Source organism: Centropristis striata, chromosome 14, assembly GCF_030273125.1.
Source record: "Centropristis striata isolate RG_2023a ecotype Rhode Island chromosome 14, C.striata_1.0, whole genome shotgun sequence".
NCBI classification, from domain to species: Eukaryota; Metazoa; Chordata; class Actinopteri; order Perciformes; family Serranidae; genus Centropristis; species Centropristis striata.
Genome location: NC_081530.1, coordinates 30,964,926 through 30,986,642, shown reverse-complemented (window position 1 = coordinate 30,986,642; position 21,717 = coordinate 30,964,926). Strand labels below are relative to the sequence as shown.

The following is a 21,717-nucleotide window of genomic DNA, read 5'->3' as shown; positions in this document are numbered from 1 at the left end:
ACAGATTACACCGTAATGGTAAATGGACCTGCACTTATATAGCGCTTTTCTAGTCGCTTTGCGACCACTCAAAGCGCTTTACACTACAAACTGCACTCATTCACCCGGTGACACACACATTCATACTGGTGGCAGAGGCTACCCTAAACGGTCCCACCTGCCACCATTGGGAATTCATTCACACACCGATGAACGCAGCATCGGGAGCAATTTGGGGTTCAGTATCTTGCTCAAGGATACTTCGACATGTAGGCTGTCATGGTCGGGGATCGAACCACCAACCATCCGTTCAGTAGACAGTCGCTCTACCAACTGATCCACAGCCGCCGGGTACCGCATGCCTCTTTGGTAGTGTGATACTCTTTCATGAGTACTTAAAAGGTATTGAAATTAAAATACTAAGGACTTGAGTTTGATTGACATTCAGTGTCTGGGCCAGGAATGTCTGCACATGGCTTTTGCCCAACAAGTTCTCCAACATAAGTATGTGAGTACCTCAAATTACGGCACGTAGGTACGTATTGTGGCTCGCGGTGGAACGGCACATTCTAAAAATAGCACACACCTACGGTCTGCGGTTGTAATAAAGACTGTAGTATCTGTGGATTTATGTTGTAAAACCACTGACCTAGGTTTATTTGTTATTATATCGAGACAGCATTCCAACAGGAAAATAAAGTCAAGTCAAGTCAATTTTATTTATATAGCCCAAGATCACAAATCAGATTTGCCTCAAAGGGCAAAGAAAAAGTCCTGTTGCTTGCTCAGTGTTTTTTTTTCTTTGTCAGTGCATTTTTTTTTTGCAACTGCCATGCATGCACTTTGTCAATTTTTGTATACAAATAAATTGTCTATATTAATACATTAAGTTAATAACAGTTTATATGTAACTGTAATGTCTCTTCACTCAGAGAACCAAGGTTATAATGTAACCATACGTTCTCTACATTCTCCAGTGTCTCTTCACTCAAGTGTTTTTATCTAGGTTGTCATATAACAACTCCAAAGGGAAGGACTCACATGCATGTGTGGTCGAACAAAACCAAAGAACAGAGAAGCTCAGATTACAAAACAAACCGAGGGATATACAGTATATATATATTTACAGGGGAAAAATTGTTTTTTCGTGACAGAGGAACAGTTTCTTCCCCAGAGCTGTGACCTCCATCACACCTTTTGCACATTGCACCATTTTTCCACACCTTGTTTTCAACTGAATGTTCTATATCTGTTGGTTTTATTTATTACCTGTATGTCTAAGTATGGTCTCTAAGGAAGGTGTCTAAGGATGATTTTTTTTTACAGTAGCTATGTTTCAATGCAGAGTAAATGCTGAATCCACTGACTTGTGCAATCTTTTTTTATTGTATTCTATTTTTTATTTTTAAGATGCAAAATGCATGTGCTGTACTTTAATGTGACCAATAAACATTTCTCCATGAGCTACATGCCTTGAACACAGCGTTTTAAACTTTTTGGTGTCGTGTGTAATGACTGCTCAGCAGTTTTTCTTTTTTGACCAATTAGTTCAAGATGTGACAACATTGTTTGGTTTTGAGAACAGATAAAACTATGTTGAGGCGATGGGATGGTTTTGTTAAAGGAATCAGAGTTTTTGTGAATGTAGTGTGAGAAAAGAAAGAAAATTCTGAGAAAAGAACAGGAGGATTCGAAAAATGTGTTTTAGCAATTGAGAAAAACTGTAAAGAATGTTGAATCTTGTGCAGCTGAAAACCAATGCTTCACTGCCCTCTGTGGCTGAAAGTTTCAACTCTGCTGCACCTTTGACGAACCCAGCATCCCTGAACACGACGTGACGGTTTACTGACAAACTCTGCTGGTAATTGGACATTTTATAAACAGTCAGTGCCAATAAAGTGGATCGGATAGACAAATAAAGACATCCCACGGTTCATAGAGAGAGTGTCAGAGGAGAGCAGACCACTGTCTGTCTCTATCAATGAAAACTCAACGTGAGTGAATCAAAATGAGCTGCAGACTTCTCAGCAGATTCCCTGATGCAAAGAGCTTTTATCAAGCATCAGAACCAGCCTCCCTAAACTGCGGCACACTGCCATCAGGAGGGGAAAAAATTAAATAAACCCGTAATCATTCTGCAAAGAGTTGACAAAAAGGCTTGGCGCTCTGCGGTGGAACGAGCCATTATCAGAAATGTATTCATGTTTTCACCCGGGCATCCGCTGAGTATTCACAGCTCATTCACTATTCATCCACAACATCAGCGCTACAACCACCCTGCAACTTTACACGCTGGTGAATGTGTGTGTGAAAGAGAGAGAGAGAAATGTGTGTTTGTGAAAAAAACTCCATGTTTCGCAGCTCCGGAGAGGGGAGGAGATAAGAGACGACAAGAGAGGACAGAAAGGAAACAACAAGAAGAGAATAGGAGAGGAGGGAAGACATGAGAGAAAAGGATGAAAGAACACAAGAGATACAAGAAGGGGAAAGATAATAGAGGATTAGAGAGAAGAGGATGAAGGAAGAGATGACAAAAGTAGAGGATAAAAGAAAAAAAGAGACTTGAGCGAGGCGGAGAAGATGCTTAGAGGAAGGAGAGGATGAAATAAGGAAAGGGGAGAAAAGAAGAGGAGAATAAAAACAGGGAAGGAAGAGGAGGTGATTAGTGAAGGGGAAATAAAAAGAACAAGAGTGGAAAAGACAAAGAGAGGGGGAAAGGTGAACAGAGGAAAAGAGAAGTGATGTAAGATTGAAGGACAAAAAACACAAAACTTGAGCAGAGAGGAGAAAAAAAAGAAGAAGAGGAGAGTAAAATGGGAGTAGACAGCAGACAAGAGTTAAAGGACAGAAGCCAAGAGAAGAGGAGGAGATACAAGTGGAGGGAAAAAAGGAAGAGGAGGGAAAACAGGATTAGAGAGAAGAGGACAGAAGGGGAGAAGATGAAGTGGGAGAGGAGAGGAGACAAAGAGAAGATAAGATGAAAGGACAGAAGGGAGCGAGATAAGAGAGGAGGAAAAGAGAGAGAGAGAGGTTTAAAGAACTGGAGATAAAGGAAGATAAAAGTAGAGGAGAGAGAGAGAGAGAAGAAGAGAGGAAAGAGAAGAGGAGGAGGAGGAGGAGGAGAGCCCCCCTCAGCGAGGAATATTCTGCGTATGAAGCTGTGCTGCGACAGAACTGCTGCCCTCAAGTATTCAAGCTATTAACATTTATGAATATTGATGCAGGCAGGATGACGGGCTCCTACGCAGGCACTTTTTAATGTGTGTGTGTGTGTTTGTGTGTTTTACTGAATAAGTCTACATTTCAGCAAGCTACAAGCAATTTGTGTCTGTGTTTGTGCACATGCTTGAGTGTGTTTAGCTAAGCGGTGGTTGGTCGACATCCAAGCCAGATTCCAAACAATCTGTGTGTGTGTGTGTGTGTGTGTGTGTGTGTGTGTGTGTGTCTGTGCATATTATCTCTTTTGTCAGTTGCATAGCGTTAGTAAATGTTAAGCATCAGTGCATATTAGTGTCAGTGTAAAGCACTCAGTGTGTGTTTGTGTGCTTACTTGAATACATCTGCAGTGTGTGTGTGCATGTGTGTGTGTGTGTGTGTGTGTGTGTGTATAGTTTGTCCACATGCACGCCCAGTGTGTAGTCTCTCACATGTGTTTTATGCATGCACTTGGTGTGTGTTTACGTGCTTACTTGAACACATCTGCAGTGTGTGCATGTGAATGTGTGTGTGTGTGTGTGTGTGTGTGTTCTTGTACTTCCAATATAGTGAGGACCGGAACACATTTTTAACCAACAGAGTGAGGACATTTTTGCGAAGTGAGGACATTTCTGTCGGTCCTCACTTCGTTAAAGGCTTGTCTGAGAGGGTTAGGGTTGGGCATTCAGTTGTCATGGTGAAGGTTAGGTTCAGGGTTAGGGTAAGGGGCTAGGGAATTCTCTATTCCAATGAAGGTCCTCACAAAGATAGAAGTACAAGAATGTGTGTGTGTGTGTGTTTGTGTGTGTGTAGTTTGTCCACATGCACGTTCAGTGTGTAGTCTCTTACATGTGTATTATGCATACACGCTTCTGTCTGTGTGTGCACTTCAACACACTTGTGTGTTCCATGCAGTCATGCATAAACATTCGGTGTTTACTGCATGCATAGAGTGTGTGTGTGTGTGTGTGTGCATGTGTGTGTGTGTGTGTGTGCATTGTTCTTCGATTACCTCTTTGAGCAGGAAGGAGGAGGCGGCGAAGGCGAAGGACCAGCCGTATCGGTAGTGGAAGAACTGCTCCGGCTCTCTGGGTCGGTTCATCACCTCGTCATTAATACTGGAGATATACAGGACCAGACCCACCACCAGACTGAGACCTGCACACACACACACACACACACACACACACACACACACACACACACACACACACACGGAGAGGGTTTAGGTAACATACAGCATTGAGCTCTATCCATCACAACCAACCAGCAGACTAATTCCAGGCATTAGCCATATCCTTTTCACACGTGTGCACCTCATATAAACTCTGTGGAATCTACTGAGTCTCCTGCTGATGAGATGACGCTCAGAGTCGTGTGTGTGTGTGTGTGTGTGTGTGTGTGTGTGTGTGTGTGTGTGTGAGAAACAGAAGAACACCTAATGAGCCACTGTTAATGTTATTACTTGCGGCTGATTTATTCTCTGCTGTGACAGTCTGTGTCAGGGTTTATAGGAGATAAGTGTGCAGCTTCAACTGAACTCAACAGGCGAGTTTGTTGTTATTGCTTTGTCTCCCTAATGTTCTTCTTTTTCTCTGCTAATAATGTTTGTGCTAGTAAAAAACAAAAGTCACCAAAATTGTCAGGTGGGTTGCAAATTTCTGTCACTACTCAGGGAAATAACACGACACTAATGGGCCTCGAGGTTATGCTGCAGTAATCAAGTCACATTTGTCTCCAACAGCTTGGTGTAGAGTTAAAATTCTTTATTGTTATCTTTCAGTTCATCTTCATATATCCTTCTATGGTCTTCTGCTTTAAACATGCTATTTTCTCTCAGTTTCTCTTCAATATTTTATATTATCTCTCCAGGAACTGCTGGACCAATCGTCCCAAAAGTTTTGGCTTTTCCACAAGTTTCCATGTCCAATTTAATGCATCAACCCTTTCTCAGCAAATGTAAAAAAAAACACCTTTTAACCACCTAGTAACATGATTTTATAGTTGGAGATTTTTCTAATTTTGCAGTGTGTAATTTATATTTTTAGTGTGTTTTTGTGTGTGTGTGTGTGTGTGTGTGTGTGTGTTTTTGTGTGTGTGTTTTTTGTATTTTTTTGTGTGTTTTTGTGTGTTTTTGTGTTATGTGTGTTTTTTGATCCAGTAAGTCTGAAAGTCAAAAACAACACCAACATGGCATGGTGAAGACTTTTTAAGTGGTTTATACAGGCAGAATGAAAAGCAAAACCGAAGAAATAGCCCCAAACTCCAAAGGATTAAAGTGGCAAATCTAGAAAAAAAGTTGCAGATTTAAAAACGTAATAGGTTCAAATATGTGTTCTGTAAAAGTGTGTCACAGGTGTATTTCCCACAGTGGAAGATTAATATTTAATGCTCATTATAAAACAGATAAAACCGTTAGAAAAGAGGATGTGTTAGACATTAGTGATGGACGGAAGCAACAGAAATAACTAAATGTCATAAACTCTCATTTCCTTCCTCCTCAAACTATGAATAAGTAGAAACCCAGGGGCTGCAGGACTAATGTTGCATTACCCTTGTTACCCTGTAATACTAATCCCATTTGAATGGGCCTTAAGTCTCTTTGTGTGTGTGTGTGTCTGTGTGTCTGTGTGTGTGTGTGTGTGTGTGTGTGTGTGTGTGTGTGTGGCTGGACCCGTTAATGATAACGTGTCGTCTCTGCACTGTAAATAGGCTGAGAAACCCCGACAACAGGCTGTGCTGCTCTACGGAGATAAACAAGGACAGCCACACAGTGCACAAAACACACAAATATATAAATACACACGAGTATGTATAGAAATCCTCCCAGTGAAGCCTCATTAGAGTGTGTCAGTGCTGCAGCTGACCTCCACAATCCTCCAGCAGGGAAACTCTGAATCAGATGCATCACCAATTAGAGCCCTTTTTGTCTTAAAACACACATTCTCACCGATACATTAATGTGCAACATCGAGGAGGAATGAAATAAATAAACAGGAGACAACACGGACTTTCGTTTGAAAATATGTTAAGCCGGATTTAGGCTGGTGCGTCAGGGTGTCGCAGTGGCCCCGCGGCGCTGCAGAGACGATGTGCTCCTCCTAAAAACTGTAGCTACATGTCAGGACTGCAGAGATACGACATGTTCAGCACAACAACAGCGTGTAGCTGGTCAGGCTGCAGCGCTTCTGGGCTCCACTTTAAAACGTGCAGGATGTAACTTTATGCAGCTAGAAGTCTCACAATTAGATTAAATTTACTGAACAAAACGTTCAAATAAACTGTCATTAAGTGAAAATACAGTGAAAGGATCAAAGTTATGAGACCAAACCGGTAAATGTCTTTTTTTATATGTATATAACGTTACATATAACTTTATTGACACGTTGCCGTGGATACGCATTGTTCTGCCTCTCTCCTGATGACGGCTCGCCTTGTTAGTGACCTGTCAATCAAAGGTAGCCCCGCCCCAAATCATACGATTCTTTATCTTCTATTTTCTTCTAAATGGGGCCATTATTTAACTATTAACATCAGATTATCTTGAAAAAGATTTTTTACTCGTGATTGAGACCATAGTGTTGTCCTAAAAAACATTTCTGAAGTAATAAATCAAGTGAGAAGTTTTCTCATTTTGCATTGAAATGAATGGACATAAATGCTTCTGCAGCCACACTTAGCGCCCCCTGCTGGATTTTTCGGTACAATGCAGCTTAAGGCACTTCCTGGTTTGCCTCCATGCTCAGACCCGGTGGTTTTTTTTTGTGTGTGTGTTTTATGTGTGTTTTTTGTAATTTTTTGGGTGTTTTTTTGTAAAGAACATGTATTTGTTTTCGGTGTGTTTTTGTGGGTTTTAATTGGGTTTTTATGTGGGGGTTTTTATTTTAAAAAAAATGTTTTTTTATGTGTGTTTTTGTAATTGTGTGTGTGTGTTTTGTGCGTGTTTTTGTGTGTTTTCTTGTGTTGAAAAATTTTATCCAGTAAGTCAAAATGAAAAAAATAATCAGGTCATACAGGTGAGGTTGTGCTGAAAACAATGATACCAACACGTCATGGTAAAGATTTTTTAAGTGGTTAATACAGGCAGAATGAAAAGGAGCCCAAAACCGACAAAATAGCCCCAAACTCCAAAGGGTGAATGGGTTAAGGTCATTTTTGTGTGTGTTTTTGTGTGTGTTTTATGTGTGTTTTTTGTAATTTTTTGGGTGGTTTTTGTAAAGAAAATGTATGTGTTTTCGGTGTGTTTTTGTGTGTTTTATGTGTGTTTTTTTTTATTTAAAAACTGTTTTTTATGTGTGTTTTTGCAATTGTGTGTGTGTGTTTTGTGTATGTTTTTGTGTGTTTTCTTGTGTTGAAAATGTTTTTCCAGTAAGTCTGAAAGTCTGTGCTGAAAACAATGATACCAACTTGGCATGGTGAACAATTTTTAAGTGGTTTATACAGGCAGAATAAAAAAGAGTCCAAAACCTACAAAATAGCCCAAAACTCCAAAGGGTTAAAAAATGTTAAATAACCCAAAATCATGTGAGGGTTGGTTTAGAAAAATGGAAACAAGTAAAGGCAGATCAATATTAATTGATTGTTGTGTTTATCTCTCAGTAGAGAAGGATGAGGAAGGTTTCTAAAGTTTTTTTCATCTTAATGTGAACATGCAGAAACATTCTGTGATCCGCCTGCAGTCCAACATCATCTACAACCAGAACAACAAGTGCAGCGATAACAAACAGAGAAGCTCCATCTGAAAACAGATTAACGGAGCCGGAGCTCCATCTGGCCCTGATTGGAAATACCTGTTCAACAGAGAGGCTGTTTGGAGTCGCAGCTGTGTGAAATGGGACCAATCAGAGAGCAGACACACACACACACACACACACACACACACACACACACACACACACACACACACATAGACCTTCAGGAGGCACGCAGCACATTTGTTGGGTGGAAGTGAAAAAACAATTCCTGAGAGTTCGGACGCCTCGAGGAAAACATCTCAGTATGAACACATTTCTGTTTCACTGCTCTTTATCCACACAGAAAAAGTTTAGTTGTGGCTTAAAATCTGCTGAATCACTCTCCGACTTTTTCCTGCAAAAACTGTAATCCTTTCCACAGGAAGTTATGAGATTTCAGATTTTTTGAAAAACAGAAGATGAAGTGGGACTGATATTTAACATGGCATTAAATTTCCTTTTTCTGATTTTTTTTCTTTGATTTATTGCCATTTGCTTTAAATTAGAAATGTCACAGTACACTTTGCATTATTAATATTTACTTTTTCTTTTAATTGACTATTTTATATTTAGACAATTATGTTTGTTGTGTCATCAGCCTGGCCGATTAATTGTTTATTATTTAAATATAAAAGCTATTTTAATATGAAATGTGCCTTTGTGTGGATTTTTCACAGTGTATGTATATTTTTTTCACTTTTAATGAAATAGTTATAATAAATATTCAATAATTAATTAAAAAAATTAACTAAAATAAATTTTGTTTATTTTGTAATCAGCCTGTCAATGCATTTGTGTATATACTATTCAAATACATTATTTAATATCACTACTAAAGAAACAAATGTCATGTTTTCTAAAAATTGATGTCTAAATACCAAATTCACACATAAATATTACTTAAAATATCTGAATTTTAAATGTCCCTATGTGTGGATTTTTCAGTGTATGTACATTTTTTCACTTTTATGACAAAAAAGTATAATAAATATTCAATAATTATAAAAACAGATGAACTAAAATATATAAGAAAATAAATTATATTTTGTTTAATTTAATTGTTCATTATATTATTTTTCTTATATTTAAAGCAATAATAACTATTTTAATATCACTACTCAATACCCAAATGTTTTCTAAAAATGTATATTAAATAACAAATTCACATGCAAATATTACATTTAAAATATCTGAATATCAAATGTGCCTATACATGCATGTATATTTTTTTCACTTTGATAAAACAATTGTAATATGAATGATATATATAATCAATCATTAATACAAGCATATGAAGTAAAATATATGACAAAATAAATTTTCTTTATTGTGTCATCAGCCTGTCAATTTAATTGGTCCAAAATAAAAAATGAAAAACAAACAAACAAACAAATTAATTAATCAATCAATTAATGAATGAATTAATTAATAAAAAAAAGTGATGAGTGCAGTTCAGAAAAAAGCCTGAAATAAACAAAAAATAAAATTAAAGACTGGAATTAAAGTGTGTATTTTATGTTTTATCAGTCACTTCTGTTATTCTAAATAAATCAAACTGGATTAAATTGTTTAAAGCGGAGAGAATAATTAAACAGAGAGCTGTAATTCTCTTTGTTGGCCATCAGGTGGCAGTGTTGAGGCTCAAAGCTGCTCTCAGCTCTCGAGTGTTGGCACTACATGTGTGTGAAGTGCACACACACACACACACACACACACACACACACACAGGGAGAGAGTCTGATGGAGGAGAGGAGTGGCTGCAGGAGGACCAACAGGAGAACAGCTGGTCTACGGCCGGCGGGCTGACTCTGGCTGACTGACTGATTGGCTGATTGTTGGCCACTTTTCATGACAAAAATACACACTAGCTGACGGAGACAAACACTTTCTGCTGCAAAATCATTTTTAACTACCTCAGATTTTTGTGCTTTTCTCCCCTGCTGTGTGTGAAATAATTGCAGCGTCTGTCTTTGAAAAACATTTTCTTTTTAACGGTAAACAACAGGAGACACACAGACTATGGGAAAGAAATCCAACTTGAGCGTTTCATTTCGAGGTGAAAATGGTAATCATTGATTTTTTTTGGGTGCAATTCTTTCTTTGTGCCGTGAACAATCAGACAGAAATAACTGAGTAATTGTGACAGGGACAATGTTTTTTTATTCCTCTCACAAAGGGCTCAGCAATCATTAAAATTACTTAAATAGCAACATAATGTGAGTTATTGTCTGATTCTGTTTTGCAGTTAATCTTTTTTTTCTCTAAAAACACCAATTATGTTTTCTGACATCTTTGTAACGTGCTTTTCTAAAAATTGTTTTTGTGTTTCTTTCTCGGGGTGCAAAACTGTCAAATTTATAAAATTTGACACACTCAATAAGCTATTTACATATAACCACTTATATATACTTATATACTTATATTGTGTTTACATGACAAGTATAACATAAAATATACAATATATTATAAGACATAAAATTTAAACTAAATATATAACAAAATAAATAAATTGTGCTTATATGTGCATTTAACACAGTTTATGTACATATTTTTCACATTTAATAAAACAAATATAATACATAAAATAATACAATTTATTTAATATATAAATTAATAAAACGAATATCATACAAATATAACATAAACTAAAAATACAAAATAAATAAATTGTGCCTTTATGTGGATTTTACACAGTTTATGTATATTTTTTCACTTTTAAATAAAATAAATATATAAGATTAATTAAATAAATAAATATAATATGAATATAACATATAAACTAAAATATATAACAAAATAAATAAATGGTGCCTATATGTGGATTTAACACAGTTTATGTTTATTTTTTCACTTTTAATAAAATAAATCTAATATATTCATATTTTATTTGTCTCATTAATTTTATATAATATATAAACTAAAATATATAAAAAAATAGATACATTGTGTCTATATGCAGATTTTACACAGTTTATGCATATTTTTTCCATTTTTAATAAAATAAATGTAATATATAAATTATAGAACATATATTTTCTTCATTTTTAATGAAATAATTTTAACAAAATTTCAATAATAACTGAAAAGATATGAACTAAAATATATAATAAAATAAATCAATAATATTTTGTTTATTGTGTCATCAGCCTGTCAATGTAAAATTATAAATAAATTATATATATATGTATATATATATATATTATAAATATAATAAAATAAATAAATAATGTTTGTTTATTGTGTCATCAGCCTATCAATGTAAACGTATAAATAAATTATACATATATATATATATATATATATATATATAATATTTATTTATATAAAATATAAATATATATTTTACTTATTTATATAAAAAATAAATATAATATATAATTAATAAAATAAATATCATTCGGATATAACATATGAACTTAAATATATATATAAAAAATAAATAAATTATAGAATGAACATGTTGTGCTTTATACTACTTCTACTTTCTTCTACTTTTTTTGTATTTTTTTGTATCATTTTATCTGAACATATATGTATATTAATCTGATGCATGTGCATGTCTGTGTTCAAACATTCACGTGTTTATTTCGGTCTTGGCGCGGTGACACGCCCATGACATCATGGTTGTCTCGTCCGTCCAAGTGTCCACTCAGCAGTCCACCATGCTAGGCTAGCATCTGTGAGGTGAAGCTCACTCATGCAAAAAAAAAAAAAAAAAAAGCGTCTGAAACAGGAAGGTGATGTCATCCTGTCTGCTCAGAGGCAGAGAGAGAAACTAACTAGAGCCAAAAACCCAACAACCACTTCATCAGCTGAAAGTCGACCCTGCTCTCGAGGTAACGGAGCAGCAGCGTCACCCGCGGCGACACGGGAGGTGATGTCACCCTGTTGGCTGCAGTGGCTCTCCTCCTCAACACGAGTCTGATACCATGAAGCATCGCTCAGTGACACGACAGACACGAGTCACTTTATGTTAACCCTTAATAGGGCACTCACTGAAATACCTGCAAATTCCAAATGTCAACCCTAGAGAATATTGGAGGATATTACATACAGCCAGAATGTGTAAAAAAAAAACATACGGACCCGGGGGAGGGGGGTGATATTTGAGAAAAAAGTTTACCAGATTAAAGTGGCAAATCTACAAGAAAAAAATGCAGATTTATGAGATTTAAAGTGGTGAATCTGGGAGAAAAAAGTTACTTTTTCCCCACTTTTTTCTCGTAAATCTGCCAATTTTTTCTCGCAGATTTGACACTTTAGTCTTTGCACTTTCATCGTCTCTCTTGTCTCTAACTTTGTTAGCGGTCTTCAACTGGGTTTCTTTGCGAATTGACTTGTAAGTTAATAATTATATAGACAGACAGTTGTATTATATAGCCTGGTTGGCACCGTGGGCAAACAAAAACGGTAGTTCCTCCCTCCCTGAAACAGCAAGCGGAGCTGTTCAACACCAATGGATCTCGCCGAGGGCATCAGATGGGCTAGAGCCGGCCCTGGCCCCAGCGTGGAGCCGGCCCTGGCCCCAGCGTGGAGCCGGCCCTGGCCCCAGCGTGGAGCCGGCCCTGGCCCCAGCGTGGAGCCGGCCCTGGCCCCAGCGTGGAGCCGGCCCTGGCCCCAGCGTAGAGCCGGCCCGGGGTGTGACAGACCAATAACAGCCCAGAGTTTGTGTTCTGCAGCCCACTTAAAGGAAATGATTAAAAAAGCAATAAAGTTAAGTGTAGGGAATGGTTTGGGGTGTGTTAGACTTCCATGTGCTAACTTGAAGGACAAAATGGGAAGCATTAACTTTTCCAATATCTATCGAGCACGTTTAAGCTTCTTGGAGGCTTTAAAGGTCTCAAAGGGGAGTTTGCAGCTTATTTCTGTACTTAATAACTTTAGTAAACTTGAATTCATGTTACACTCAAATCAGTAGTAACAGCATTGAGACATCTTGTGTGTGTGTGCAGAGCCGGCCCAAGCCTCCATGGGGCCCTAAGCAGAATTCGATTCTGGGTCCCTCTATCTCTGCCAGTAATATTGTTTGTTGATCATTCACACACCTACTATAAACTCATTGTGGCTCTGTCAGTATTGTTTACATGATCCTATTGTCAGCCTGATATGTCTTTACACATTTATGGGGGTGGCCCAATGCAATAATAATACAAATAATACCAATGAATAAATGATGTCCAGGGTGTCACGTAATATGGTTTTAAATCTCAAAATGTAGCACATTCAACTAGAAGAGCGAGCTAGGGTTGATTTACACATCGTTCCAAATGGTAAAATATTATATTTAAAAAAAAACTATATTATTAAGCCTATATTTTAGTAAAAGTGTCATCTGGTTTATTATTTTTGGCTTCAAAAAAGTGCAACAGCAATGTCCAGCAAACAATTTGTGCAAACAACAAATCTCAAACTATATGTAGTAGCCGGATGTAAAAACAACTAGCTAATTTGCTATTAACAGCTACACAAATATCTTTGATAAACAATCCATTACCAAGACAACATACCTTTATCTTGGCATTTTTAAATAAAATAAGAAATATTGTTTTGAATTGCTCTTGGGGGGCCCGCTAGTGGCCACGGGGCCCTGAGCAGTCGCTTAGTTCGCTTATGCCTTGGGCCAGCTCTGTGTGTGTGAGTGTGTATATATACTTGCACTAATGTTCAGTTAGATCTGCATTTTTAAAAAATATAATCTATACCTGTTTATACTGCATCTAAAAAAATATATAATTCATTCCTGTATATATTGCACTAACTACTTAAGCACTTCTGGTTAGATTCTATCTGCATTTTGTTGCTTTGTACTTGTGACGTGTGCAATGACAATAAAGTCGAATCTAATCTAATCATCTTAAAGCGCTGCAGCAGCACAATCCACTTCTCATAAACACTTTTGCAAATATCTGGTGAAAAACATTTTGTCAAAGTTAACTGAACTTCTTCACCCTGAACGATGTTAAACTGTAGCTGTTTATGATGAGATCTTGATATCTGTTTTTTTTCTTTTTATAATCATACTGTAATATTTGCACCACAGGGCCTCTTCTGCCCTTTTTATCCTCCCACTTGCTCTCAGAACTGTGCCAACAATATCAGTTTGCCACAAGCAATATTGTTTTTTGCCCGTAACAGGGCTGCGTGCGCTCACACTCCACGAGAGCGAGCTCAAAGTTCACTTCACACAGATTAACATCAACTACTTCACATTCATTTGGCTGCTGTTTCTCACTCGTTGTTTCAGACCTGGAGGACAGAATTAGCATAAAAATGGGAGATTAATTCAATTGGAATCTGTCCTGATTTATTCACAAAACTCCTTCAAATATGAAACTGGCTTCAGCAGCACCAGTTAGGAGCTGTGTTGTCGTCTGAATTGCCAGTTGCACTAATGAATCAATCAGTTTAACCCTCTGGAGTTCATTTATTTATTGAAAATACACATGTTTTATTTACAGTAATAACTTTATTTATCTATGATATGTAGACAAGCTGAGAAAGCCAGTTGAAAATGCATCATAGGAGTTTTCACAGTGTGACATTTATGTTTCTAGACCATTTTTAAAATGTGAATTTTCTTTCTACAATGACAACTATTACACATTTTAATTTACATGCAAATAGACTGTTTTGTAGTTTCATTATTTATCATTTTTTCTGCTGTTTTTGTGTGTATAAATGGTAAAAAAAAAAAAAAAAAAAGGTACATTTCCATAGAAACCTGTGTCTTTTGTTTGTATTTTGGGTTCCTGGCAGCTTTATATTTTGTTTATTAGAATAAAATGAAAAATCTGACTGATAGCCAAGTTTGTGTGGAGAAAAAGGAGCCATGCATGTGATGTAAGGACAGACTGAAAGATGCTAAACAGAGACAGAAATGAATGCATAGGAAGTTGACAAATTTAAACCAAAATCTCCTGGACTTCAGAGGTTTAACAGGAAAAACAGGCTTAGACGACACTAGTCCACTGTTTCCTTTGTCTGCTGAACTTGTTTTGTTTTTTCTTGTGTGAATTGTTGAGACAAACAGAAATGTTCCTTTCTATTAAACTATGCAAAAAACATGCACCGTTTACATCCATTAAACTGACTAACAGTCGTCCTTTTTACTGGCCCATGCAGTGATTTCTGGCATGTAAACGCCACAGACTGCAGTTTAAAAGCTGCTGACAGAAGCTGTGATCCACAGCAGTGTGCTGGTTGTCATAAACTCCACAGAGCGCCTCTGATTTTCCGGCGGCTCATGTCTGAGTGGAAGTCCCTCCTGAATTCCTACTTGTCAAATGACATGAAACTCAAAAACACAAAAAAAGTCCCGTTCTGCAGCAGCTCACCTGGCTGCTGTCGGACATTAATCTGCTGCTCTGACAGCCTCCGACACATTTTGGAACCTGCTGCAGAGATTTGCTCCCATTCAGCTGGCTCAGCCCCAAAAATGTTGGCGTTGTATGTATCTGGATACGTTTATCAGCCTCTTTCTGTCGTGGTGACGTAGCAGTTTGATGTTTATAGCGACATATATTCATCATTAGGTTTGCAGGACTGTGAAGCTAGAGGCGGGTGTCTGTGTCCTGTTGTGCCTGGAATAAATGTTTTTTGTTTTTTTAAGCCTAACCCTGTTATTTTCATCTTTAACTATATGGAGTCTTGGGCTATTTCGTCCATTTCTGAATCCTTTTTTCATGTCTTTTCATGTCTTTTTTGGTCATTTGTGTCTTTTTTGTGTCTTTTTTGGTCATGTTGTATCTGTTGTTGTGTCTTTTTTAGTTATTTTGTGTCTTTTTTTGGTCATTTTGGGTCTTTTTTGGTCATTTGTGTGTATATATATATATATATATATATATATATATATATATGTGTGTGCTGTTTTATTATTATTGTTTTGTTTTTAATTGTTTATTGTAAGGTGACCTTGAGAGTCCTGAAAGGCGCCTATAAATAAAATGCATTATTATTATTATTATTATTATTATTATTATTATTATATATATATATATCCTTCATTTAACCAGGTAAAAAGTCTCGTTGAGATTAAAAAAATCTCTTTTCCAAGAGAGAGCTGGCCAAGAAAGCAGCATAACAAGTGACAAGTTACAACATTTAAACACAGTTAACTTAAACAATTAAACACAATTAAATACAAATCCAGCCATCACAACATCAGTGAAAGAGCCTCAAGTAGAGACTCATACGGAGCATTCACACCGACCAAAGGAAATTATTTCTTCATCCTTTAGAATCGATTTAAATTCACCAATTGTGATCAACAATGAAGGGGCGTAACTAAAAGCTTTTTTACCTAATTCAGTTCTCACTCTCGGTACCAGCATCTGTACAATATTTTGTGAGCGTAGATTACGGTTTGCAGAAACAAACAATGCCAACATTTATTCTAATGGCTGTGATTTTGAACACTAAAGTCACAAAGTATCACAGTCAGAGTTCCAGTTCATCGTAAAGATGTTGTTTAGTGTTCTGGTCAAACGGGGAAACATTTGTTTCTGGAGCCGGTTTTGTTTCAGGTGATGCTGCCATCTTGAAACAGGAAAGAGTCTCCTCTTAAACCTTTCATTGGAACTAACAGACCAAGTTGCAGATTTTATGAGATTAAAAGTGGCAAATCTACCAGAAAAAGTTGCAGATTTTATGAGATTAAAAGTGCAAAGATATAGAATTTAAAAACTTAGTCGGGTCACTTTAGACCCATGTTGTGCATCAAAAGGTTAACTATATAACATCAGGCGCCCATGGCGCCAACCCAAATTCCATAAAACACAAAAATAATATGTAAACTAAATATGCTAAACAATAACGATGATTTAACTAAACAATTAACTAGCAAAACAAAATATTATCCAAATAAACAAACGTCTAGAATAATCAAACGATACTCATTGTTGTTAATAAACTAAACAGACAGAGCTGGTTTTGTTTAAAGTGATGCTGCCATCTTGAAACAGGAAAGGGTCTCCTCTTAAACCTTTCATTGGAACTAACAGACCAACCAAAGAACAATGTGTGAGCCCACTTCTGCCAATATTACGTCACGTTGATGAGGTTAATGCTCTGTCAGGTGAGTCTGTCTTCTCTTATAAAGCCGTGTGGCTCTATGTGTGATCAAACATTTCATCCTCTAACTTTCTCTCGAGGTTTCCAGCTACGTGTCTGGAATAAAACCTGACTGCTCTGAAGGTTGCTGTCCGCTCCACTTACTGCAGCCAGGTAATGGGAGATTTTTCGGCTCCGACCAGAATCGGTGCGGTCCTGAAGAAAACCGGCCTCCTCATTACCAACTTTGTGATTGGAACGTCAAACTGCACCAAAGTCGCCTTCCAGACTATTTGGTTTGAGTTTTAACTTTTTACGAAAGAGCCCGCAGCGAAACATCAAATCACTGCTGCCCCGCAGCTCTCTCGGCAGAGAGCAATTATTTGGAATTAAATCCTATTCAGTGTTCAGCCGGCAGCAAGAACAAGGTAAGGTCTGACAAGCTGTCAGCCGGGGAAGGAAACGGGAGCTGCAGAGTGAGTCTTCCATCCAGCGAGCTGTCTTTTTATCATTAACCTTGCAGAATGTTGACTTTTAACAAGCCTGCTTCTCTTCTTCCGCTCGACTGCTTTTTAACATCTTATTTAAGCCGACAGGTGAGGGAAGATCTGGTACCGTCCCCGGTCCTGATGGAGCTCGGGGCCTCGCGGCTGTTTAAAAGATCCGGCTCCGATAGATCTACAGAGAGTTTCCTTTAACATACATTTATGTATACTTTTGATTTATGGTTTGGAGGAAACATTCTGCTGCCTGGAAGCGATTTTTCAAATGGATTATCGTATATATTCAAAATGCTGCACACACACTAAAAAATAAATGCTGTAGATATTTTTCTACCTAAATGCTGGGGTGTGCCTTGTAGTGGCAATTTTGTCTGAAAAAATAACAAAATTAAACTTAAAACAAACTTTGATGCACAACATTTAACACTTCTAATGCACAACATGGGTCAAAAATGCATGTGTTTGAATATAATTTTTTATTATTATTATTACAACAGATCATTATATCCATTTTTCCTTTCATATTTTATGAAGAAAAATAGTTTTTATTTCATCAGGTTTACACACAAACCTGGGTCAAAAATGACATTGTGCATTTAAAAAGTGGCAGATTTATGAGACAAAAGTGGCAAATCTACCAGAAAAAGTAGCAGATTTTATGAGATCAAAAGTGGCAAATCTACCAGAAAAAATGGCAGATTTATGAGATCAAAAGTGGCAAATCTACCAGAAAAAGTAGCAGATTTTATGAGACAAAAGTGGCAAATCTACCAGAAAAAGTAGCAGATTTTATGAGATTAAAAGTGGCAAATCTACCAGAAAAAGTAGCAGATTTATGAGACAAAAGTGGCAAATCTACCAGAAGAAAGTAGCAGATTTATCAGACAAAAGTGGCAAATCTACCAAAAAAAGTAGCAGATTTTATGAGATCAAAAGTGGCAAATCTACCAGAAAAAAGTAGCAGATTTATGAGATTAAAAGTGGTAAATCTACCAGAAAAAGTAGCAGATTTTATGAGATTAAAAGTGGCAAATCTACCAGAAAAAAGTAGCAGATTTATGAGACAAAAGTGGCTAAAAAGATTCTTTTTTTCATTTCTATGATGGTTTATTTTTGTTGAATAAAATGTCTTGTTTTTTTCCTTCTGAAAATCTCTGAAAAGGTTTTATTGTAGGGAAACATGAACAGTAACAAAAACTAATTTATGGGGTAAAAATAACCAGCTCTGTTGTCAATATGAACCAACATTTGGGAATAATTAACCCAGCGTGTGTTCTGTCCAGTATTTTTTTTCACCCAGAATTTTTCTGTGTGTAGAAGTGATGAAGGGAGGTTGGACTGATGACTTCACAGACAAAACACAGAGCAGAGTTTGTGTTATGCAGCCCAAATAGAGGTTTAGATTCCTGAAGCAATATAGTTAAGCTTGGGGAATGATTATTGGTTTGTTAAATACTAAAAAACAGTAATGCGTCACATAATGTCCTTCGAGTTAACACATAGACATCCAAAAATTCTTTGCAGGTGCTAACAATGAATGAATATCTGCACAATATAATCTTGTTCCTAGAAAGACAAGATTTATTTTGACCAGAAATAGTCCACTTCTATGACGGCGTTTTAGGGCCAAGTATGAAAATAAAAATAAAATACGGACCCGGGGGAGGGGGGTTATATTTTGAGAAAAAAGTGGCAAATCTATGATAATAAAAGTGGCAAATCCACCAGAAAAAGAAGCAGATTTTATGAGATTAAAAGTGGCAAATCTACCAGAAAAAAGTGGCAGATTTATGAGATTAAAAGTGGCAAAAAGAACACTGTACACTGTTGCACTGTTCACTAACATGTTCGTGTGTTGAGGTTCCTTTACAAAAATCGAACACTATTTTTCCGACTTTTTCTTTCTTTCAGTTTTCTCATAAATCTGCTACTTTTTCTCTCGTAAATTTGCTACTTTAATCTAAAAAATTTGCAACTATTTTCGTCTTACACTTCAGTTCGAAACTCTGTTATGTTCATGTAAAATGAAAAAAAGAATTGTTAATGAGACAGCAGTGTCAGGATACATTTTTTCTCTTTCAAAATGATTAGTTGTACCAAGACCACAATCCTTCCACAAAACCTATTTGCTGATGTCTTTTGACCAACAAAACTTCACATTTTTGCTTATGAGCTCTCTCATATCTTTTTGTATGTGTAGCTGTGATTTCTTTGTATTTAAACAAATAAATCTGTTCTTCTGTTCAAGGACAAATGGCATAAAACACCAAACATAAAATCCCCTGAAGTTTTCCAAACTGAATGAGAATGAAAATACCTTTGTGACAAGTAAACAAACAGTTCAGGGACAGGAAGGTCAGAAAGTAATAGCAGAAACTGTAACTTCAGCCATTCTTAAATCTCTGACACAACGCTGTTCTTTAAGCCTTGTTATCTGTAGTAGCGGGACAAGTTTTAAGTCTTCACCGCCAACGTGCCAAACTGTAAAGCCTGCAATTTAAAGCGAGGGAAGAAAAGAGTGACTGGAGGAGAGTTCACGGTCGAGTTTAATCACTCGATCATAAACCTTTGAGAACGGCTCCGGGAAGATCGGCCAAAAGAGAGAAAAATATTCCTCAAAGGAGTTTATCTGTCCCATTAGCTGGATGGAGCTGACTTATTTTCTTAACTTTGGCATAAAATCACTGAGCAAGATGCATTTTGTATTCCTAGAAAATGTGTTTGTTCTCCTCCGAGCGACTGCTGAGCGCTGAGGTTTGTCTCCCAGGCTGCAACGACGACAAGACACAGCAGAATAATTGGAAAATATGAAAACAAACCATGACAAGAAAAAAAAGCCTGGAGTCTGGAGTTTGTTCCACAAGAGTATAAACTTTGTGTTCGGTGAGTTTTTTTGATTGCAAACGCTTGTTTCTGTGCATTTAAACAAGCTGCGTGTGAACTGAGAGCAGCTCGCTGTAAGAACGAGGCTCACTGCAGGAGCGGAGGTGGTTTTTATCAGAGGTGGGACCAAGTCTTTGTTTTGCAAGTCACAAGTAAGTCTTAAGTCTTTGCCCTCAAGTCTCAAGTGAGGTCCAAAGTCCTACATTTTGAGTTTCGAGTCCTTTTAACAACAGAGTAATAATATTTAAACTGTAAAACCCAACATATTTGAGTGTCAAATATGACAACAAAGACAATGGAGTTAACTCAAATGAATCTTGCTATTTGACTCAATATTTTAAGTTAAAATTACTTTTTGCACAAGTCTTTGTTGTATTGAAAAGGAAAAATGAGTTATGATAACAAACAAGCAACATTGGGTTTTTACGGATCTTGTCTGCTGTTAAAATCTGTATTTATTTGTCAAACTTTTTGCAAGAACATTCTTGTACATTTGTGCATATAAGTGCATAACAAGAGCATCTTCCACTATAACTAGTTCCACAGCAGTTCATGTGTGTTTATGTGTGTGTGTGTGTGTGTGTGTGTGTGTTCTTGTACTTCCTACATAGTGAGGACCGGAACACGTTTTTAACCAACAGAGTGAGGACATTTTGGCTGGTCCTCACTTCGTTAAAGGATTGTTTGAGAGTTCAGACTTTTTTTTTGTTAGGGTTAGTGTTGGGCATTTAGTTGTGATGGTGAAGGTTAGGTTAAGGTTTAGGTTAAGGGGCTGGGAATTCAATATTCCAATGAGGGACCTCACAAAACGAAACGATCTCTGGTATCATTACCTAAAAAAAATGAACAGCGACTCCTTGGAGTGTCTGTTAGTTCAACCAAACGCTGAACAAGACATTTAATGAACAAAACGTTCAAATAAACTGTCATGAAGTGAAAATACAGTGAAAGGATCAAAGTTATGAGACCAAACCGCTAAATGTCCTTCTATATATAGAGAGAGAGCTATATATATAACTTTATTGACACGTTGCTGTGGATACGCATTGTTCTGCTTCTCTCCTGATGACAGCCACCTGTCAATCAAAGGTAGCCCCGCCCCAAATCATACGATTCTTTATTTACGATTCTATTAGAACTATTAACATTAAATTGTCTTGAAGAAGATTTTTTACTAGCGATTGAGACCATATTGTTGTCCTGAAAAACATTTCTGAGGTAATAAATCAAGTGAGAAGTTTTCTCATTTTGCATTGAAATGAATGGACAGAAATGTTTTTGCAGCCACACTTAGCGCCCCCTGCTGGAATTTTTGTTAGAATGCAGCTTAAGGCACTTCCTGGTTTGCCTCCCTGCTCAGACCAGGAGGTTGCCGC

The 21,717-nt window shown here is 37.0% G+C and overlaps 1 protein-coding gene across 2 annotated transcripts in view; it reads right to left on the bottom strand.

Moving 5' to 3' along the window:
- cacng7a (calcium channel, voltage-dependent, gamma subunit 7a) overlaps positions 1-21,717 on the bottom strand; it is a 60,376-nt gene that overhangs the window by 3,069 nt on the left and 35,590 nt on the right. For both annotated transcript variants that reach the window (XM_059350567.1, XM_059350566.1), the window contains one exon: positions 4,187-4,332. In XM_059350567.1, the coding sequence (XP_059206550.1) occupies positions 4,187-4,332 (146 nt within the window). The remainder of the gene's footprint in view (positions 1-4,186; positions 4,333-21,717) is intronic.